Source organism: Dreissena polymorpha, chromosome 9 (genome assembly GCF_020536995.1).
Source record: "Dreissena polymorpha isolate Duluth1 chromosome 9, UMN_Dpol_1.0, whole genome shotgun sequence".
Lineage (NCBI taxonomy): Eukaryota > Metazoa > Mollusca > Bivalvia > Myida > Dreissenidae > Dreissena > Dreissena polymorpha.
In genome coordinates this window covers 69953252-69978208 of record NC_068363.1, presented here as the reverse complement: position 1 = coordinate 69978208, position 24957 = coordinate 69953252, and the positions used below count along the sequence as shown (strand labels likewise).

The window sequence follows — 24957 nt, the reverse complement described above, 5'->3', positions numbered from 1 at the left end:
AACATCATGGCAGACACCATGTTACATTGTATTGATTGTGTACAAATGTCACTGACGATGATGAAGCTATTTCGTGTGGTGTTGTTCGGTTGGTGTCAGAGCAGATGGCGACGAGGAATCACAGACAGAATTACAATATGCTCCATTACGAACTCTTTTTATGTTTCAACGTATAATGTGACGTGTAACCGTGGTTTAAATTTACGACAACTGTGCAGCCGTAGTGCGGATGACCTTCTTCCGCCATTGAGTTGGTTAGGGACGCAAGAACAATGATATCTATTCCCAAATCGTCGGGACTAACGGCATGTTCTCAAATAGTGCCAGCCTTTAGAAGTCAGCTTGTCAATGTTATTCCCAAGAAAAAACCTTTTGTACCAAAATGTAAACCAGGAATTCACCCATTGCCCACAGCAGCAATTTCTGCTTGTACGGGATTGACAGGTATTATGCCTACATGATGTACTCTTAACACAGGAATGTTACTTATTTACGGTCGAATCATTAAAGATACTGAATAATGCTAAGAAATATGAAAGCGATGTTTATACATTAATTTAATTTCTGGAAATCTTACACATTTTCAGTCTTAAGACTACAAAAGTTGATGCACTTTACTCTTATGTAATTTGCAAAATTTTTAAAGCTTAATTCATTCTGTCTTGTTATTTTACTACTTTAGCAATGGTTATATTTTGAATTTTTTAACATTTCTTTTAAATTATGTAAAAGTGATGTGTAACGTAATGTAAATTAGAGAATTCTATCACATAAATGTGTTTATAGACCAGTTCATTGTTATTGTTTTGATTCCTGATTTTCACGCATGCGCAATGCACTGGTAGTCAAAAGCTATGCTTACAGCTAACGCCAAGCATATGGATAACGAGACTTGTTTAGTAAATAAATCGAAAAGAAACTAAAAAAAACAACACCTAAATAATATTTAAAAAATATAATATTTAGTGCCAAAAGAATGCATTAACACATTTATTTGCATTTGAAAAGAACGCGTCATTAGCATCAAAGTAATTAAGATTGTCTGAAGACTGAACAACAGAATTTAGACACAACAAAGAGCTCTATGCATAAGCGGTATAATTATTTGCAGAAAAGCTTCAATAAAAATAATGATACATCTAATTATAAAATTATAATTATCAATTGCATGCGTAAACTAGAGTAATAAAAAATTAGTGATAGAATGTGTCAGTGTTTCATTGAAAATAAACGTACCACAAAGCCCTATTAATCGAAGTCAATAAATCGAAAAGAAACTAAAAAAAACAACACCTAAATAATATTTAAAAAATGTAATATTTAGTGCCAAAAGAATGCATTAACACATTTATTTGCATTTGAAAAGAACGCGTCATTAGCATCAAAGTAATTAAGATTGTCTGAAGACTGAACGACAGACAATTCGACACAACAAAGAGCTCTATGCACTAGCCGTATAATTATTTGCAGAAAAGCTTCAATAAAAATAATGATACATCTAATTATAAAAATATAATTATCAATTGCATGCGTAAACTAGAGTAATAAAAAATTAGTGATAGAATGTGTCAGTGTTTCATTAAAAATAAACGTACCACAAAGCCCTATTAAAAGCGAAGTTCATGACGGTATTTACATGTAATTTTAATTTGGATGGGTGTTGTTCAGAGAATGACTTGATGAATATTAACATTCAACTGAAAAACACAACCTCACATGATGCCAATTGAACTGTGTATTCATGTATATTGTAAACTCGTTACTAGTGATCGAGTATGAGTGACAACTATCTAACATTTAACACCCACACACAAACACACACACACACACAACATAATATATAAACATATATAATATATACATATTGTTTCATTATTATTTACCCCCATTGATGTCAAACGTAATTTCTTGTTTTTATGATGTATTTCGTGCATTGCCGTAACATTACATCTTCATACGGAATGACGTATTTATAATTAAACGATGCCCGCTAAATACTTTAATTATTATTTATTTACATTTTATAATTCATAAATACTTTATTTTTTTATAAATAAAACAGACTTGTATCTTTACCGTGTTCAATTTCCGATAATCTATAGACTTCAAATTTGTACAATATGTAAAATATCTAATTAAAGCCACTGTTAAGTATGTCGGCGGTTAATTTATTCAACCAAATGCCTTGTAACTTAATACTACCAGAATGAAGACATGGTGGCATCATCAATTGCGTTTAATGACCCGACTGTCATCTGCCACCAAGTGTGATTTATGACACCATGTTGTTAGTTAGGTCTGGACAATATCTGATCAAAACGAGATAATCTGATTAGGCAGAACAAAAGGGCAATTAAACACCGGAATACAAAGGCTTAAAACGATTTTAAGATTGATGCAAACAATGAAATGAAATCTATTGCATTTAATTTAATTAAATGTTTATTTAATGTGTCAACATTTCAGTTTTCCCGGACCAGGGTATAGGTCCCTGCCCAGACAAATACCATTATGGTTAATTTGTAAATGTTTTTTATTTGGAATTGATCTATTTATTCATTGTGTTCAATCTTATTGTTTCAGTAACGTAGAACAACTTGTCGGCATGTTGAAAAATAAAATCTAAATTATTATAAATATAATCGTTTAAATATAACCAATCACGCTCTATTTCTCCCCATTGATTGTATCTTTCTTTTGACTACCAATATAGTCCGGATGTAATCACGCAAGTGCGCGTGACGTCACGCGTGAACTGGTCTATAGTTGTAAAAAATGTGTTTAAGATTTTGACTGGATGTAAGTTGATTCACATATAACATAATAAAGTCAATAATGTTGAAAATATTTGTGTTTAAATATTTATATAAAGATTTGCTTAATGAAAAAAATCAACAGTCATTTTTACAGAAGGTTAGTGTTTTTCTATCAAAGTATGACTGAAGAGATTGATTGGTGAGATATGAAAATATGTGAGCCTTTTAATAAAACTTGGTCAGAATACCGGTATTTGCGTTAATGATAATACTAGACATCTCAGCAGCTCATTTTAAAACGAAAAATGTGCCTAGAAATTAAATATTTATTTTCTAGTATTCTTAACTCTGTGCACCTTCTCAGAACAGTTCAGTTCCTTTGGGTAATATAATGCATTACTCTCAACCCGTGCCAAAGATGTCAAGTCTGGGACATATGTGATAAAAATGGCAGAAGAACTGTATGCTTTTTAGCTCATCTATTTTTTGAAAACAAATTATGAGCTGTTGTCATCACCTTGGGCAATGGCATCAGCATCGGCGTCCAGTTAAGTTTTGTGTTTGGGTCCACTTTTCTCATAAAGTATCAAAGCTATTGCATTCAAACAAGGTACACTTACTAACTATCATGAGGTGACTGGGCAGGCAAAGTTTGATAACTCTGGCGTGCATTTTGACAGAATTATGTACCCTTTTTATACTTAGAAAATTGAAAATTTGGTTAAGTTTTGTGTTTAGGTCCACTTTATTCCTAAAGTATCAAAGCTATTGCTTTCATACATGCGACACTTACTCACTATCATAAGGGGACTGTGCAGGCAAAGTTATTTAACTCTGACTGGCATTTTGACAGAATTATGGCCCCTTTATACTTAGAAAATTGAAAATTACGTTAAGTTTTGTGTTTTGGGCCGCTTTATTCCTAAAGTATCATAGCTATTGCTTTCAGACTTGGAACACTCGCAAACTATCATAAGGGGACTGTACGGAACAAGTTTCATAAATCTGGTTTTCATTTTGACGGAATTATGGCCCTTTTTATGCTCCCCCAAAAAATTTTCGGAAATTTCGTCTGTCCGTCCATCCGTGCACAATTTTTGTCTGGGCTATTTCTCAGCAACTAATGACCGGAATTCAATGAAACTTTATGGGAAGCTTCACTACCAAGAGGAGATGTGCATATTATTAGCCGGTTCTGGTCGGATGATTTTTCACAGAGCTATGGCCCTTTGAAATTTTTTATAAAAAATTCTTGTCCCCCCAACTACTGTGCCCTCAAGACGTTTCCTTTTATCTGAATATAAAGTGCAATATTGTGACAAAACCGTCTCCGACGGTTTCTTGTTTGACTTAGTAACATTGAATATATGGTTAAATTTTGTGTTTACAACCACTTAACTTCTAAAGTATCAAGACTATTGCTTTCAAACTTCAAATACTTTCATGAGGTTACTGTACCTGGCAAGTTGAATTTTACCTTGACCGTTGAATGACCTTGACTCTCAGGGTCAAATTATTAAATTTTGCAAAAATTGCAATGACTTCGTTATTTATGATCAGATTTGATTGATACTTTGACAAAACAACTCTTACATGACATACTACAATAGACTCCACCCAAACCCCCCATCCAATTGTTTTTTTGGAAACATGGTTAAAAAAAATAAAAATATTTATTTTTATTATTTTATTTTTCAAAGACTGTCCCACCCAAGCATCCCCCCCCCACCGAATAAATAAACCTTATTTTGTTTTTGCATTTTTATTTCTTATTTTTGGAAGATAAAGTAATAAATGACCACACCCCCACACTATACACCCCTCTCCACCCCACCCATCCATCTTTTTTATTGAAGTATTGAGATAGGTCCCTTCACCTTTAAAAAGAAAAATAGATGAGCGGTATGCACCTGTAAGGAGGTGCTCTTGTTTTAAAACATGGTATACTTTATGTCTTGAAAAAATCAGAAAAATTGATGTGTAAAAAGTGTTTTTGGTACAACATGCAAACGAATCTCTGTTCATGTCACTTATATGGACTTTCTTTTGTGGAACTTTGCTCAAATATGGAAAATTCCATAAGAATGAAAGATTTGTAACCCACCAATCAAGCGCACTTGCAATCTTATTATGACATTAAAAATAATAAGCAGGGTTTACGGGATGCGATATTCTGCGTCAAATACGCATAAAATGCCAGTCAGGACCTGTCATATCTGTTAATTTGCGTCCCATGGGATGCACAATCATTTTTTTCGTATTGGTTCTCGTAATATCAACAAGAAACTCTGAAAGACAACTGCAGTACATAATTTTCTAGAAGGATGTCTCTCTTGTTAATTTATCGACCAATGGTGTTATCGCGCACCTGCTGTTGCTTATAGGTGTAAAGTCCCAAATTGAGATTACATTGCGTAAATGTAAGCTATTTATGTCCCTATGAAGGAAAAGCTTACTGAGGTAACGATAGCTTATTATTTGGCAAGCAAGATTAAACTATAAAAATAATAACAATCTTTAATTTAATGGGTGTGTGTTAAAGCTTGGCTTGTGTTTATGTAAATAATCAGTTACGATACTTTTAACTAATCGACTTTGACACAGCCTGTATATTTAGCATTCAATCGCTGCTTGTAACTAAAATGGCATGCATTTAAATATTCCCTTTTTCGTCTGCAAAAATGTCAAAACAAGGTGACATGTGAGCATGCTTTCAAACGAGTTTAAAAGATGCTGAATTAGCCAAATAAGTGCAAGGTTTCTGTGGGACATGTCACTGCAACAATGCCCCATGTTACTAAAAAGGCTTTAAAGTTTTTGCCGGATTGGCTTAATAAGTATCTATGGCTTTCATTCAGAAATGATTTAATGTATTGTGAAACATGCATATCTGTAGTATTAAAACATTAAACACTATTATGTTTCCATTGTAGCATGCTAAAAACAACAAATTCACAGCAAAAACAAGCAAACAATACTTGCCATCATGAGTAAAGGACCATGCATGTTTGAATGCCAGGAGTGCTATACTACTAATATAATATATCACTAAGTTAAATTGGGACCCCCATTTTTATTGAAAGGACCCCTGAACATTATTAACTAGAGTCCTATGGACCCTTAATGTTTGACATGAATGTAAAACCCTGGAATAAGGTTTTTATTAGCGAGGCTATTTTCCGGGAAAAAAACGAGCTATTGTCATAGCCAGCTCGTCCGATGTCCGTCGTAGGGGTCATGCTAAAACCTTAACATTGGCTCTAAAATCAAAGTGCTTCCACCTACAACTTTGAAACTTCATATGTAGATGCACCTTGATGAGTTCTACACGCCACACCCATTTTTGGGTCACTAGGTCAAAGGTCAAGGTCACTGTGACCTCTGATATCAAACTTTAAAATTCGCTCTAAAATTAAAAGAGCTTCCATCTACAACTTTGAAACTTTATACATGTATGTGGTTGCACCTTGATGAGTTCTACATGCTACACCCATTTTTTGGTCACTAGGTCAAAGGTCAAGGTCACTGTGACCTCTAATATAAAACTTTAACAAAAAACTTAACATTGCCTCTAAAATCAAAGTGCTTCCACCTACAACTTTGAAACTTCATATGTAGATGCACCTTGATGAGTTCTACATGCCACACCCATTTTGGGTCACTAGGTCAAAGTTCAAGGTCACTGTGACCTCTAATATCAAACTTTAACATAGGCTCTAAAATCAAAATGCTTCCACCTACAACTTTGAAACTTCATATGTAGTTGCACCTTGATGAGTTCTACATGAAACACCCATTTTTGGGTCACTAGGTCAAAGGTCAAGGTCACTGTGACCTCTAATATAAAACTTTAACAAAACCCTTAACATTGCCTCTAAAATTAAAGTGCTTCCACCTACAACTTTGAAACTTCATATGTACATGCACCTTGATGACTTCTACACGCCACACCCATTTTGGGTCATTAGGTCAAAGGTCAAGGTCACTGTGACCTCTAAATTTTTTTTTTTAAATCTGACAAGATGTGGTGCTCTTGTTGGTCAATATTATCACCTGACCTGCTCTAGTTTCCAGATTTTAACAAATGTACATCAAATAAGGGAATCATGCAACCATCAACCTTGACTTTATATCTTAAACATCTAAAGCGAAAGTTATGGTTTCAAAGTCATATGATGTATTTCAATTTCTGTTCAATATTTTGTTATAGTTAGGAAAAATGTTTTTTCTAGTATTCTATCATGTCAATGGACATATTCCTTCCTATATTGTCCCGAAATGTTATAATATATGTCTTCATTTTTGTTAAAATAAGTTCTCAGTTCTGCCTTATCATTGTATTGACTGGTTAAATCTTATTTGATTGTTGCAAAAGTTGTTATACAACACCAGTGCCTTCCCCAGGCCATTTAAGCGCCCCTTGCCGGGGCGCTTGAATTTCGAAATCAGAGTCCCCGGGGCGCTTGAAATTTTCCGATCAGTGTATTCTTCAGTAAAAGAAAGTGGAGATTGTCCAAAAAAATCAAGGTTTCCCTATCAGTGTATCAATATTCCCTGTTTTAAAAGAGCACTCGGTACCTACTTTCACAAGTAATCGCCATAAACACCACATGGGGTAATCCACTGATAAGAGAATAGCATGACGCGCGTATCGATTGTTCTAGCCACATTACACGGTCATTTAAATGCTGACAAGGCTGTATCTGGTAACTTTCCAGTTGTCAAACTGTGAAGTTCATCGTCCAATCGGTTACGCGAATGCTTATGAGGGCGGGGTTAACTATCGTACCACTATTTTTGATTGACGTCGGGCATGAAGTAAGAGTTTATCGCAGCTTGATTAGTAAGAAGTTGTACCATTTGAGTAATATAAATCGGTAATTAGTACAGTACAGAACATTAAAGACGGTTTCGGGCATCATCATCACACCTTTTTACTGTAAACAAGTGTTACCTATGACTCATAATACGAGAAATTAATAGCAAGTGGTAAACAATTAATTATTATAGCGAGTAAGTTGTGCAAATGACTCCCGGTTACAATGATGTGATAACAATTTATTTAATTCCAGTACATGTATATTTCAACATGTCCATTTATAGAACTGATTAACCTCGTTTTTCTGACATTTATTCGACACGTAATGCGCTTAACAAATTTTCGTTGAATAAATTACGCACACTTGTAAATGTTTCGTCCGATAATCGATAGTTAGAAGACTGATGATGGCAACCGGCCGTGATCCTCGTGGACAACGTGAATTTCATGCATAATTCCGTCAAAACATTTATTCGACTCGTAAAGTGTTTAAACAAATTATCGTTAAATTTATAACGCAACGGTTAATATTTGTTGAAATCTCAAATGGGAATAATTAAATTTGTAATCCGAAACCCATTCCCGTAAGTCGATGATAACGCGTTTTTAATCCGAAACACACTTCCGAATGTAAATGTTACCGCAACGTTAAATATTTTTGCTTCAAATTAGCAGTGCAAATTTATTTTGTGTCGAATCTTTTTCTCAATTAAAAAGAGCGCGAAAATTATGCAGCATGTACAACGTCGCGTCTATTGCATACAAATGGCGTGTATTGAGCGTTTTAACAAGCACACAACAGGTCAGGGGATTGACGCATATTCAGAGGCAATATTTCATCAAATCTATAAATAGTCACTTAAAAAATGGCAAGGTTTGTGTTAAAGAAATAACTGAAAGCCTTTATTGTAAATATTTAGCAGAAAGAGATTGATAAAAACGGAATAAACGGGATTATCGGATAATAAATAGAAACTTGAAAAATAGTAAGTATACAGTAATAGAGTCGGGTTGAAACGGATGTATTGGGGAATCGTTCGAGTCGGGATTTTACTATCTGTGCGGAAAAGTTTTAAAACAATTAAACAATATAAAAAAAATATCTTTAAATGACTGGGGGATTTTTTTGAAGTCATAGCGCACCAAATGACGTCTTTTGACGCTGTTTTGCTTTGAGTTATAACGCACCACAGAACGTGAATTGACACGTTAAATTAAAAAAAAAATCAACGTCGGGAGGGGATACCCCTCCCCAACCCACCCCGATCGGCCCCGGGGCGCCTGAAAAAATCCTGGGGAAGGCACTGAACACACCAATATTGTTGAAATCCCAAATGTTGTTAAGAATAAATTCTTGATCAACTTTTAACCATTTTAAGGAGGCAGCCAGGTGCGGTTCTCCCACACGGATGTCCGGGTTCCCGATGTTGACGACTACCGGCGCCATGGCAATGTGTCCAACACTGACAAGAACAAGGGCCAGGAGGACGCTAAGCTCTTCACCTACCTCATGGCTGCAGGTGACAAACTATTGAGCTGCATGCTTGGAAAACAGGGCTTAATCCTTGCTTATTAGCTCGTCTGTTTTCGGAGAAACCCCGAGGTATTGTCATAGCCAGCTCGTCGTGTCCGTCGTCGTGTCGTCCGCTTTGTGCTAAAACCTTTACATTTTGTAAAGGTTTTGAGCATTGGCTCTAAAATCAAAGTGCTTCAACCTTCAACTTTGAAACTTCCTATGTAGCTGCACCTTGATTAGTTCTACATGCAACACCCATTTTTGGGTCATTTGGTCAAAGGTCAAGGTCACTGTGACCTCTTAAAAAAAAATCTGACAAGCGTTCATTTATTCAAAACTGCACCCGCAGCCGAGCGTGGCACCTGTTATGCGGTGCTCTTGTTAAGCGTCGTCCCAGATTAGGGATGACTTTTTTCCCTTCGACAGTATTTTATTGTGATGGCCGGCGTCAGTTGTGTGTGTGTGCATGCGTGCGTCCGTCAACAATTTGTTTGTGTAGACAGTAGAGGTCACAGTTTTCATCCAATCTTTATGAAATTTGGTCAGAATGTTTATCTTGATGAAATCTGGGTTGGGATTGTATTTGGGTCATCAGGGGTCAAAAACTAGGTCGCTGGGTATAATAATAGAAAAACCTTGTGTAGACAATAGAGGTCACAGTTTTCATCCAATCTGTATGAAATTTGGTCAAAATGTTTACCTTGATGAAATCTGGGTTGGGATTGTATTTGGGTCATCTGGGGTCAAAAACTAGGTCACTAGGTCAAATAATAAAAAAACCTTGTGTAGACAATAGAGGTCATAGTTTTCATCTGATCTTACTGAAATATGGTCAGAATGTTAATCTTGATAATATCTGATTTTGGATCGTATATGGGTCATCTGGGATCAAAAATTAGGTCACCGGGCCAATTCTAGTAAAACCTTGTGTAGATGAAACAGGTCACAGTTTTCATCACGTCTTAATGAAATTTTTTCAGAATGTATTAATTAATGAAAACTGGCTTAGGATTGTATATGGGTCTGATAGAATTTAAGTTGATGTAGCAAGGTTAGTCAGGTGAGCGATTCAGGGCCATCATGGCCCTCTTGTTTTTAAGAAAAGACTGCACATCATCATGCTAACCTGGGACGACACATGATGCACATGCATGCATTTAGCTCAGTTTTACCAGAACGCAACTATTTTATAGTTCTGTAAACATTTGGTATCATGCTCTTTTGTCTGTGCCCAACACTTATCTTATATATAAGGATAACAGCCTGCTTGATTTTTTGGTTTTGTAAGCAAATAACATGACATAATTCACAATAAATGAATTAATTTTTTAGCGAAGCTGTTTTTTTATTGTCATAGCCAGCTCGTCATCCGACGTTGGCGTCATGCTAAAACCTTAACATTGGCTCTAAAATCAAAGTGCTTCCACCTACAACTTTGAAAATTTATATGTACATGCACCTTGATGAGTTCTACACGCCACACCCATTTTTGGGTCACTAGGTCAAAGGTCAAGGTCACTGTGACCTCTAATATCAAACTTTAAAATAGACCTTAACATTCGCTCTAAAATCAAAGTGCTTCCACCTACAACTTTGAAACTTCATATGTAGATGCACCTTGATGAGTTCTACACGCCACACCCATTTTGGGTCACTAGGTCAAAGGTCAAGGTCACTGTGACCTCTAAAAAAAGAAAAAATTCTGACAAGCTTTCGCAGCCCAGTGTGGCACCCGTTAAGTGGTGCTCTTGTTTATATAAGTAAGAGTGATTATATACAATCTTCTTTTTAAAAAATCAAGAGAGAAACAAGATGTATGAAAGATCAGCATTATTTGATGTATGGTACAAAATTGAGGTCATTTAATGTTAAATAACATTCCTTGTTCACATTCATGAAATGTGTTTAATAAAAAAAAAAATGTGACAATTGATTCAATTGTGTATGCTTGCTTAATATTACAAGTTTAGTCTCTGATTAACTCTTTATAGAAGCTAACCAAGGAGAGATTTTACAATGAACATCACCCACATTTTTAAAGAATCATTTGGTTCTTGATTACTTCTAAGACAGCATAATTCAGTGTGATTGCACATTCATAGTTCTTTTCTACGAAGTTCTTTTCTACAAGTTCTTTTCAGGCTAAAAAAGAGAAATAAGCTATTGAATTCAATTATTTTTTACACGAAATTACAACCTCTTACAGGCTGTTTCCCGATGGAAAAAGGTACAGTAAAAAAGAGTTAAAAAGTAACATTTTTCCCAAACATCTGATCAAAATTTCCAAAAAAATATTATGCCAAACTTTTCCAATAAAATCAAAAATGTCCTAGCACTGAATAATACAAATTTTAGAAAGCAGTTAAACATGCACTTATAAACAATTGGTATACTTTTCTTTATAATCTTATTAATAATGTTTAATTTTTCTCCATTTCATGGTCAATCGCGCTGTTTCCCAATAAAAAACAAAGAGGGTGTAAAATATAAAGCGAAAAAACAACAACTGGAATTTGCTGTACATGTAACCAGCCTGAAATTTAATCTAAGTCATGTCTCAAAAGCAGAATGCTTCTTTTAATTTATTGGTGCATAAAGTAAAGCTGAAGTTGAGCATCTTTGTCCTTAAATACATGTGAATGGAGGTAGATCCTTTACAATATATGAATTCCCCTTAATATTGAAACAAAAGGTCTGCTTGTATAGTTTTTAAAACATATTAATATAATCTAATTGAATGTTAACTAGCACCTAGTGAAATAAAAGAAAGAAAATATAATAGTCCCTAACATTTAAAAAACATCTCTGATCGACATTTAATTATGTTCTACTTAACTTTCAAAACATGTTTTTATCAATTTGATTAAATATTTAATATTTTGTTGTCACAGACAAGAATTTTGTTTGACTAATTTTTTAACCTCCAGAACCTTGGGCTTTGTATAACAGGTTTCGGAACAGCTGGTGTCTACGCTGGTAAAGACGTAGTATATGGAGTGGTGTCGTCCATCAGTGCCACCAAGGATATTCTAGCCATGGCTAAAGTAGAGGTTAGCATGGCTGATATACCTGAAGGAAAGACGATGATCTTCAAGTGGCGTGGCAAGCCCCTCTTCATTCGACACAGGACCGCCGAAGAGATTGAGGCAGAACAGAACGTGGACCTGACCACCCTGCGCGATCCCCAACACGACACTGATCGCTGCAAAGACCCAAAGTTTCTCATCTGTGTCGGAATCTGCACACATCTTGGTAAGAAATTTTATTCTTGCTCAGGGAAAACATTGATTACTGCATTTGGGTAAAGTGTTAGCCCGGAATAGCCTGTGCACTGGATTTTCTCTAAGAAGAGAATTCCTTTTAACAAACATTACAATAATAGCGGAAAGTGTCATCCCTCAATAGCCAGTGTGGACTGCACAGGCTTATCTGGGACAACACTTTATTTACATGCATTTAACCCCTGTTGCCCAGAGTAAAGTGTCATCCCTCAATAGCCAGTGTGGACTGCACAGGCTTATCTGGGACAACACTTCATTTACATGCATTTAACCCCTGTTGCCCAGACTTAAGCTCATTTGTATTTAAACTTTTGTGTTTTACATATTTCAATATTTTGTCTCTGGTAAAAGGACATAAGTTTGCTAAAGTATTTTGATGTTAAAAACTAAAAGTAGTGTTTTGTTTCTTGAATCTTTCTGAAAGTGAATTTGTTTAATTCCAGTGTTTGATTCCTTGCTAATACTATTACCCTTAAAACTCAGTCATAATTTTACTCTCTCAAAGGTCGGGGGTAAACATTTGTTTAAGATTTGCTGATTTATTATGATTTATTACAAAATGTGGCGTCTCATCAGGATCTAAACTGTTTGCTATTTTGATAGTATTCTTTGAGAAAAAATGGGAAGAAAATGCTAATTTTAGAAATTCAGCAGACAACATTTTAGCTGACGACAAATTTCCCGATATGCAAAGGGTTAATTGCAGCTGGTCTGTTTCAGGTTGTGTGCCGGTTGCTGAGGCTGGTGATTTCAACGGTTATTACTGTCCATGTCATGGGTCCCACTATGATGCCTCTGGTAGAATCAGGAAGGGTCCAGCTCCTCTCAACCTAGATGTACCGTTTTATGAGTACACAGAGGAAAATTCTGTTGTTGTTGGATAAGACTCAGCTGTTCTCATTAGACGTTAAAAGTGATTTGCTAAAATAATTAAAGAGCAGTAGCTATACAAATGTTTTAAGAAAGTATATTGATCACCATCTAATTGGTCTTAAGAACTTTTATATTTATTTTGAATCCAACTGAATTTGGAGAATGTTGCTGTTGTGATGATTGCAAATGTTTCTGTATCTTAATAAAGTTTGAAATGTTTAATAGTATTATTCTGTGACTTTTTGAATGTTAGAAAACTAAGGTAAATGCCATTGTCCACAAATATTATTTATATGAGCCACACTCTGGGAAAACGGGGCTTAAAGAGGTATAAACAGGCTTCCAGGATTGAACGGGTCCCCCGTTTAATATAACCATTGACTATAATATATAGAGAGTATGCGATAGATAAGGGGAGGTAACCAATCTAGTCAAGGATAAGCATTTTCAGTCCAGACAGGCAATTCAGGGACGACACTTTCCACTTTTATTGTACTTTTTTGTTGAAAGTTTCATCTTAGCGAATATGCAGCGTAGTAAAAAAGTGTTGTCCCTGATAAGCCTGTGCTGACTTGACAGGCTAATCTGGGACGACACTTTAACAACATGAATTAATCCCTGTTTCCCAGATCAAGGTTCATGGACATGCATGTTGAAATGGCATCAGCTCAACTGACAGAAAATTACATTCATTTTACTAAGAACTTTTCGATTATAAGGAATATAGTCTGGCAGAATATGACCTAAACCTGGACTTGATGTGTATAATAAATGTTAAAGACATTTTCGGTTGGAAATTGATTTCCAATCAAGAATCTGAATGATGCCATGCTGCTATCATTGAGGAAGTTTAGAAATATAAGATGCGTCCAATATGGCTGCTGTTGCTGTTAAAATTCCATTCCACTTATAAATTCAATGATATACCAACTGGAATAATTGTCTCCCTGAATGGAATTTTGTAAAGTTCTTACAAATTTTGGGGCGCAGCGTGCCCGCCAATGATGTGCAGGCACATTTTAGGGAGTCCATGGGCATTCACCCGCCCCATGAAAAAATGCCTGTAGTGGGTGAAGACACAATTTTTATGTCCCCCACTATAGTAGAAGGGGACATATTGTTTTTGCCCTGTCTGTTGGTTGGTCTGTTGGTTGGTTGGTTGGTTGGTTTGCGCCAACTTTAACATTTTGCAATAACTTTTGCTATATTGAAGATAGCAACTTCATATTTGGCATGCATGTGTATCTCATGAAGCTACACATTTTGAGTGGTGAAAGGTCAAGGTCATCCTTCAAGGTCAGAGGTCAAATATATGTGGCCAAAATTGCTCATTTTATGAATACTTTTGCAATATTGAAGATAGCAACTTGATATTTGGCATGCATGTGTATGTCATGGAGCTGCACATTTTGAGTGGTGAAAGGTCAAGGTCATCCTTCAAGGTCAGAGGTCAAATATATGTGGCCCAAATCGCTTATTTTATGAAAACTTTTGCAATATTAAAGATAGCAACTTGATATTTGGCATGCATGTGTATCTCATGGAGCTGCACATTTTGAGTGGTGAAAGGTCAAGGTCATCCTTCAAGGTCAGAGGTCAAATATATGTGGCCCAAATCGCTTATTTTATGAATACTTTTGCAATATTGAAGATAGCAACTTGATATTTGGCATGCATGTGTATCTCATGGAGCTGCACATTTTGAGTGGTGAAAGGTCAAGGTCATCCTTCAAGGTCAAATATATGGGTCAAAATTGCTCATGTAATGTCACTTCTGCAATATTGAAGCTAACAATTTTATATTTGAAATGCGTGTGTATCTCAAGGAGCTGCACATTTTGAGTGGTGAAGGGTCAAGGTCAAGGTCATCCTTCAAGGTCAAACGTCATATAGGGGGACATTGTGTTTCACAAACACATCTTGTTCTAATTATAGTTTAAAAAAACAAACTTATGTAAATGTTTCCTTCAAAATATTTTTTACATAATAAACTTTTAATGTCATAAATACGTTACCTGCTATCTATTAGCTACTACTTTTCCAAGGTGGGTTTATTCATCCGGAAAACTTCTGGAGCTGGGAACCACCACTTATATACTCCAACTAGACTAGGCCGGAACAAAGTGTAATGTAACCTAGGCTAATACAATCCCATAAAACATCAATCTTCTTTCCGGAGAGTACACGTAAACAACGTCCATTTTGTCGACTTTTAAAATCGAATTAATCTTTGATCTGTTTATTGTGTATTTGTGGGTTATTGTTTGGATAAGTTTTATAACTTGTCTAACAACTTTTTATCCGTGTTATTTCATATGTATTGTATTAAAATTTTGTTAAATTTATGCAAGGCAGAGTGTATTCAAGCGTGCACATAGCATGACACAGGTGACCGGTCTGGTCATTGGTCCCTTCACTGGTCACCGGCCATTGACCGGTCTGGGCATCAGCCACCGGTCATTGACCAGTTTGGTCACCAGGCACCGGTTACCTGGTATTACACGGTGACGTCACCGGTCATATGATGTTCGGTCTGTTCACCGGTCATTGACTGGTCCGGTCAACGGGTATTGCTGAAAAAAAGAAGGACTTGCAGCGGGGAGAATAGAGATACAAATCATCTTCACGATCGGGACTTTACGAGTTCGAATTCCGTCGGCGTACTTTAGCAGAAGATAGAAGAGTAAAGAGAATAAAGATAAGTAAAGATGAGACAATACCCGTTGATGTCACCGGTGATATAATGACCGGTGACATCAACAGGTATTGCCGAAATGAAGAAGGACTTGCAGCGGAGAAAATAGAGATACGAATCAGCTTCACGATCGGGAATTAACGAGTTCGAATTCTGTTGACGTACTTTAGCAGAAGATAGAAGAGTAAAGAGAAGGAAAGATGAGACATTTCCCGTTGACGTCACCGGTAATATTTTGATCGGTTTGTTCACCGGGCACCGGTTTGCTTGGCTATTTTACTGGTCATGCAACCCCTGTCTTGCAGAAGGGAGGTGCTGCACGGGTGTCACGCTTTTTTCACTAAGTCTATGAACTTATGTTTGAGACCTTTGATTATGACTTTTGACCCTGCCCTTCCCTGTCAGCTACACGCTCTGCAGTCACCGTCACGGAGCAGTTGGTCCACTAACGTTAGCAAAGAGACGTCTCACGTCGACCTCCGCCTTTCAATTGGATCTACTACAATGCAAGTTGCTTCTAAGTTCTACAACTATCTTAGTTCATTACTCCATGTTGGAGTATTGAGAACTGAGATAGCGCCGATCTATAGGTCTAGTTAACCAGCTAGACATCATGGCGGCCACAGCCTTGGAGATGGCTTGGGAGCTATCGGACTCAGTTCCTGAGGACAACGCACTTTTTATCACATACTGCTGCGTCTTCAATGTCCAAGATACTAAGGATCCGGAGGGACCTTATCTGTCTTCCCTGCTTCAATTTACGGTTTGAACCAGGCGTGCACTGGTCTTTTCACAGCAGATTATGTTAATTTTGGAGGCAGGATACAGGCGGCCTCACGGCGGACCGGGGAGACCAGATCGTTGCTTCTTAGCGAGAAACAACTCTGGTCAGTACCAAGGGGCTTTTAAGCGCCCAGCTTCTAAACCCTCAACAGCCAAGAATGCTAACAAGAACAACCTTTTCTCTAAAAGACTTTCTTCTATTTCACATCCGGCCCCTAAGAGGCCGTCTTTCTATAACAGGCCATCTTTCTATCAGAAGTCGTCTGGTAAGGATTATTGGATAAGGGCAACCCAAGCCAGATTAGAAGACTGCCAAGCCTTCGACCGGAAATGGCGAACCTCCCCAAGGTCAGTCCTAGGGATCCCCCTTTCTATCGCCACCACCTCCGATGCCGGAGGTACTAGTCGCGGCTATACAAAGGCACATCGCCAATTGATTGCGCCAAATAACTTCGGACGCGTTTTTTTCCCTTGTTACTAAAGACCTCAACCTTCCCGCGTCTCCATACATCTAGTATCTCCGTATCCGTATATTCCATATTCCATTCTCGGACTCTTGGAAAAACAGGCGGTAGAAATGGTTCAAGACACTTATTTTCCAAGATTTTCCAGTCGCCTTTTCTTGGTTCAAGAAAAGCGGCTACTGGAGACTGGTCAGAGACTTAAACGTGTTCCAACACTTGTCTAGTCACCGACTTTCAAGTCTGATTGGAGTGGAGAAAGTTCGGCTTACCGCGACTTTTTCCCTACCCGTTCTTGACCACGTGACCACCGGTTGGTCTTTTTCCGGTCCGGTCACCGGTCTTTCTGCTGGGACGTTTTTTCTACGTCCTCTTCAGCACTATCGCTCATCTTGTTGGAATTGATATCAGGACAATCTGCAGATTCCCATCCTTTCGTCCTTAGTTCCCCATATTCAGTGGTGGCTAGACTAGGAGACTCTCTTGGCAGGAGTACCGCTTCTTCTACCACAACCTTCCTTACATCTTAACGGATGTGAGCAGGGAAGGTTGGGGGGATATACCAAGAACCACTCAGCCTGATGATCTCCGGTAGGTGGTCTCCTCAGGAGTATAACCTGCACATCAATATCGAAAAGCGAGAAGTCTTTCTAGGTTTTTCTCGTTTCCTTCACATCTTCGCGACTCTTGTGTGATGGTGTCAACAGACAACACATCAGTCGTGGTTTACATCCAGGCACATGGGTAAACACATTCTCACTCCCTGTATCTTGAAACCAGGAACTTACTCGTTCTTTGCAAGAGAACCTCAACATTTCTCTCGTCCAAACACATATCACGTCGTCTCAACGCCCTGTCGGACGGGTTGTCTTGCAAACTGCAGACTTCCTCTGTACGTGAGTCCAGTTTACGATTCAGCAGCATGGGCGAATGTCGGGCTTTCGTCTGCTTGACAACAACTGGAAGCTTACACCTATATCTCACCCTTTCTATTCCTATAATCTTGGAGAAATCAATGTGAGCTCTTGCCACATCTTCCTGGTCGACCCTTGGTGGCCCAGGAGATTCTAGTTCAACGACCTTCTCGGTCTCCTGTACGACTGTTCCAGGAAACTTCCTTTCAGGTCAGATTTCCTTTCTCAAAGAGACAGATTTCCTACGGATCCAGACATGTTCCACTACACGTCTGGCCATTATTTGAAAATCCCTACAGAAGAACGTTATTCTGTCGGGGCTTCAACCCTCCTTGCCGCTGCAAGGAGAAAACCACCAGAACAGTCTATGATGTTTTCTGGAAGCTCTTCTCTGACTGGTGTATTCAAGGACATTTGATCCCCTCAATCACTCTGCTAGACGCATAGTGGATATTCTCATCTATTTCTTTGATGATAAGAAACTTTCTCTTATCTCCATCAAAGGATACAGACTATGCTTTCGCATACCTTGGCTTTTCGTAAGTCATCACAAGTCTGTGCTGACCTAGCTTTTTCGGAACTGTTCCGAGTCATGGAACTTCAACGCCTGTTTCTCGTTCCCTTACCTCTAAATGGAATTTGGCTTGCGTTCTTTGGTCGCTTACTTAGACTTCCTATGAACCCCTTCATCAGGCTTCTTTACAGTTCCTAACTTGGGAGACCGTTTTCTTTCTAACTATGGCTTCAGCCCATTGGAGAAGCGAAATTCGTGCTCTTTCTATCGAAGACGGCCATCTTCGTTTTGATCCGATGGCTCCGTCATTTTGTTGTGTCAGCCAGGATTCCTTGCTCATAATCAATTCCCCTATGTCTTATAACTTTTCAAGGTCCCAAGTTTTTCTAGAACTTGTGGACATGAAAATGAAGATAGACTCCTTTGCCCAGTCGGGGCTTTGAAGTTCTATCTCAGCAGAGTTAAATCCATTCGAGGTTCTCGCTAGAGACTCTTCATTCCCCCAAAAAGGGGGATGTGTCTGCGACTTCTATTTCTCGTTGGGTAGCCTTGACTAAGAAAGGCTTACTCTTCTCTCTCATCTAGGGATTCATCCCTTGTTTAAGAACAGACCGCACGAGCTCTGTCAACTTCTTGTTTTTTTTTATCACACACCACTCTCTAACGAGCTCCATGATGCTTTCTTGAGAATCCTACCACCTTTTATCTTCGTTCCCTTGAGTGCCAACACGACATTTTGTATTTGTTGGGTCCCCTTGTGTTTTAACAAACGGAAGTGTCTTCTACGACATAGACATACGTACTATTTGCTGAGAAGTCAAGTCTATACCATACTTACGAAGATTAGCTGATAACCCTGATAAGGGTTTTGCTATCATTAGCTGATAACCCTGGATATGGGTTCTGCTGTGATGGGGGTTGGGGAGCTACATGTATGCCGTAAGCGCGTAGTTCAAACACTCCATGTGTCCGCTCCATGATGTCAACAGTGAAGAAGTTACGTTACCTATTTGATAATTTAGCCAAACGATTCTTCGCATTGCGAAACGAGCTTTCGTGTGATTTTGCTTCGCAAATCAAGCTACGAAGCTTCGTATAACATATGAAGCACGTCAATCCTGTCGGGAAGATTTTCTTGAAACGACAAAAAAAGCTTTTCCTACAGTGGTTCACGCACTGGAGATAGATGGCGACGAAAAAGTGGAGTTTTTTTGGCGGGCATATTGCGCTTTTTGTGTGTCGTCGTGCTCATTGTTGCGGATCTTTTTCTGTAAAACATTCTTCTTCCAATAACCCTCATCACAGATCTCTAGATGCAGAGTCGAATGGACGATGGATAAGTCGTCTAACTTTCCTCATCAGAGATAGCGAGATTGAGAATTCATGTGAGTTATGGTAGATTTCTCCAACCAAACCCATCAGGGATCTCTAAATGTAGTTATGCGGACCATGGCAGATTCCTCCAACCAACCTCATCAGGGATCTCTAGATGAAGAGTTATATGGAGCATGTGTTACGGTACCGAACTTAAGCGGGATTGGTGGATAGATGTCTGGCGGCCCGGTTAGCTCAGTCGGCAAGATGTCTCGTGTTCGAGTCCCGGACCGGCTGCACAATTTTCTCACCCTGTGATATTTGGCGCCATTGTTGCCGGCTTAGCTACGCGAATGTTGCGTAGTTGGGTTCAAGTGAAAAACAATCAAATCGATCGAAGTTTATGTTAAATTAATAGACATTTTTATCTGAAATAAAAACAATTAATACATTCAATAAGATATATAATCAAAATGATATGCGTATGCATTCAAATGAAAATACATATTAATAATTACCAGCATTACATGGCGGTGTAAATATTGCTAACGATTAATTACTTTAATAAATAACTAGTAAACACGCCCGTAACCGTTAGGTTTCTTAAATAAGAATACAAACAATTGACAGAGAAAATAAATAAACGATTCAAATTAGTAACCTGCAGGAATATATAATATCCTACACAAATAATATGTCTCATCCAAAATGAAATGGCCGTCTGAAACAACTTTCAACAAGCAATCTGAATATTGGAAGGAAAGTGAATGATTGGAAGTTACGTTCACGTGTTAAGAATAGGTTAGAATCAACTGTAGATTAGCTATAAAACAACTAAGGCTACAGACTATGTTTTGTATAAGAATTAACTAAAACTACTCGACACTAATAAACACAAATTGTTTCATATTAACTTCATTTGAATTTATTCCCTGTGACACATGGAAGATTCCTCCAACCGATCTCAAAAGAGTTCGCTAGAGTTATGTAGATCATGACATAATCCTTAAACCAGCCATATCAGAGATCGCTTGATTAAGAGGAAGGTTAAGCATGGAAGATATCTTATACCAACCTTATCAATGAAAGTTAAATATTAACGTCATTCTCATCAGAAAAAAATTCAATTTTTAAAACTTGTCAAAGTACTTGCATGTATATTTATGCTTATTTCAGCGTCTGGACGTAAACACATTTTTCCAAGATACAGCCTGTGAAAATATAGTTTAGAATATAATTGAAGTCCTATTCACTATCAATTCAATGAAGCAATATCCGAAACAGTGTTGTTTTTTTCGCAATGCAAGTTTGTCCAGTTAGTAGTCAGCTTACTGATCAACTGACGAGGTAAAGTGCTTGGGTGCAAACTGCGCACTTAAATTGTTAATTCAGAGTGTGGATGTCATATACAGAATGGCTTATCGAATTGATGTTCATATTCATCCCACTATGTACCTACATTGTTATGCTTTATAAATGTTTCAATACTTTAAATTGTAGCGATTGAAACAGGACTTTTTAAACTACCAAAGTGCTGTGTTAAATCGCACGTTGGTATGATGGTCACTTGATCATTATGTTTGAACGACGAGATTACTTACATCTTGTCTTGAAATTTTAGTTCATCGTACCAGGAATATTCCGAATGCATTGTGTTAACTGCGCTAAAAACCAGTTCGTAAATTTAAATTAATGACATATCTTACACACCTCATAGCATAACTATCACTTGTAAATTTAAAAAGATGTATTACAATTAAAAGTTAATGTATGATTTATCGTTATGTATTTCTTAAATTTAGATTTGTTCTTGTCAAATTATAAAAGAACGGATTTGGAAATAATTGATGCTTCGACGTTACATATGTTATGACGTATACAAATGAAGATTAATATTTTCTTTGTTAAGATAAAACGATTCTCATCAATTGTTGTTAACAAAGTATGGCGTAATCATATTCAAACCATAAAACAATATCGACGTCATGAAGTTGTATATTAGTGTGATAGGGCTATAGCAATTTCTGGTGCTTTAATACAATACCCATGGAAGTCTAATTGGTAATGGTCTACTATAGTGTGTATATCCACGAAGTTTGTTCCAAATGTTACATTTTTTGACACTATTGAAACAAGAACCAATAATGAAAATGCATAAAAGCATTGTCATGAAAAAAAAAACAACAAATGAAAAATAAGCACTTGCGGGAAATAATATACGGGTCTTGTGGGTTAAGTTTGTTTCCATTTACTGGACCAATTTGTGTTGCTTGTTATTGTGAACCCATTTTATTGTGAACAAAGATAATCCGGAGGTGAAACTGATGATAATTTTTTGCATTCACGTAGTTATATTTATTTCATAAGATATGAGCAAAAATACTCTGAAAGCGTCTCGAGACGAATTGGATCTGAATTTTAAATGATGCAATATAATGCTTTGACTATCTCGACCGATTTGCTTAAAATGGCACTTGACGCTAACACAAGCTAAGATTTGAGTAATTATTAATGTAAATTGATATTTCACTTTGGGCATGTTAAATATGTTATCAGTTTGATAGTCAAGTCATATTTGAATTCATTTATGGACGTTATAAAGATAATGACCTTACTGGCCGTTAATTTGTCAAACGCTGGCCCAATTGTTTGATTTGTTACTGCCGTCTTATCTATTTAATAATTCTCTTTATACTGATTTTAACAATTTCGATGTAATTGTTCTGATTGTCCTAACTGGTTTTTAATATGCAGTGAACAGTTGGCATTTCAGAAAAAAGTTTACCATGCGTATTTATTTGAATATGTGATCATATTGGCATAGTTCTTTGTTATTGAACATATGTTCTGTGCTTTTTTCAAAAAGTACCTATCATGTATCACCAAATAAACACAAAGTCAAACTTCAGCTTCATCAATAGACAAAACAACTTATTGCAGAATGTGGTCATTTATTTATTGCAGTCGCTTAATTAATGATAGATTTGATAATCTGTAGAAAGAAACAACACAATGTATTATTTTTATTGTTCATTCCGTATAGATAAAAAGGTAAATTTTATGATTGACTTTTTTTAATTAAAGATTGTTTGATATTATAAGAAATTTGTTATATTTTATCGATATTGGTGAAAAAGTCGTCACAGTTGCAAAAGATCTAAATGGTCGAATGTCAAACTAAAATGAAACAATTTTATTTTTAAAGGCAGTCATTGATTTGCGAACCATACATATATTGAAACGTATTTGTTTCCGGTCTGCAAATGTATTTGAAATTACATTTTGGGATCAACAATTCCATGTTTACAGCACTTTCAAGACAACGAATTAACAAACTATTGTGGTTATCTCTTATTGTGTTTATTACAAAACGATTTAGAGTTTGTATATTCGAATAGTATAATGTATACAATTGTATTGTACATTTGTATTGTGTATATTATGTATGTTTTGAATGAGAATAAACTATGTATAATACGTCTTTAGTTTTTTAAGTAAATTCACTTTTTTGCAGTGACTTCGATAAATCACACAGCTACTTGGAGTTGCGATGCGTAGAAAATAGGCAGAAGAGCGGCTAACGGTTTGCAAACATGAATATCATCAACGTTTACCGGTCAATTATTTTAGTTAATACACGTTCTTGCTAATATTTCCTCTTTGCTAGTGTAGATTATGAAAGAAGGCACCAGCATATATGTATTTTTATACACCGCCCATTTTTCGCAAGTGAATTTCAATGACGTTAATGTTAAATAAGAATATAAAATGACGTCAAACGTCCTTGTGAAACGCATTTTCTTTGAACTTTATAAATCATTACACTTCGTTTTATATTGTTTAATTAATGATTAGTCAAAATAATGTTCGCTATTCAGCGGAGAATGTTTCAACCGGTTGTTGGCTATCCAGAGACCGTCGTTCTCTTTCATCAAATATTTCTTCAAACAACATCTTGTACCCAATGGGAAGATTTTATCGAAACTTCACGAATAATTTTTAATTGGCCAAAAGTGTTCAAAGCGTTTCGGTCCCCTGCATTTGTTTTTCATCAGAGCTGAAACTTTCGAGCCAGATTCGAATACGAAGCTGAATAATTATATAAAAGTATTCGACGTAAGCTCGATATTCGCTAAGATTCTAATAATCAATATCCATTCAGGTATTCGACCCTGGCTCGTGCTATACCATTCTACGTTAGGACGCTAGCATGCTAACACCACAAGCAAATGTATAATATTGATTACAGGAATGCTACCAGCTTACGGACAAAATAAGCGTGTTAACAAAAACAACTGCTAAAAAAGGGTTATCGTTAGCAATAGTTTCAAATACTAAATCATTTAAACCAAATTATAATTATATTGTAATCAAGTTAACAATTAATTATCTAAGGCTGTTTTCATTACTACAACCAGTAATAACCCAAAAGCTCAACACTTCCAACTAACAATCGATTTTGTGATTACGTCATGTGACCGAGTTGTTTCGTTCCTGTTTGCAACTAACTATCGCATACACACTTACACACACACATACACACACACATATATATATATATATATATATATATATATATATATATATATATATATATATATATATATATATATATATATGTGTGTGTGTGTGTGTGTGTGTGTGTGTGTGTGTGTGTGTGTGTGTGTGTGTGTGTGTGCGTGCGTGCGTGCGTGCGTGCGTGCGTGCGTGCGTGCGTGCGTGCGTGCGTGCGTGCGTGCGTGCGTGCGTGCGTGCGTGCGTGTGTGTGTGTGTAAAATTGTTAAGTGAATCCAGACTAAGATATCAATATATTGAAAAAATAAACAAACGTCGCATGGGTATAAAAAATTGTACAACAATAACGTCAAATTGTCAAAGTAACAACGTCAAATGACGTTACTTATATTATGACGTCAAACGTCAAATTATAACAATGAATTGAACAGGGGCTCAACTAAATCAATGAAAATTGTTCTTTTGCTAACCTATATTAAACAGAGTCCGAATATAACTTATAAAATGGAAATATTT

General features: G+C 36.7%; 1 protein-coding gene across 1 annotated transcript; it reads left to right on the top strand.

The window, feature by feature from the left end:
- Window positions 1-209: 209 nt before the first annotated feature.
- On the top strand, window positions 210-13467 carry LOC127844537 (cytochrome b-c1 complex subunit Rieske, mitochondrial-like). Its single transcript, XM_052374874.1, has 4 exons — window positions 210-444; window positions 8955-9095; window positions 12041-12343; window positions 13093-13467. Exons 1-4 carry the CDS (start codon window positions 273-275, stop codon window positions 13254-13256), a joined length of 780 nt encoding a protein of 259 aa, XP_052230834.1. The 5' UTR covers window positions 210-272; the 3' UTR covers window positions 13257-13467.
- Window positions 13468-24957: the final 11490 nt, after the last annotated feature.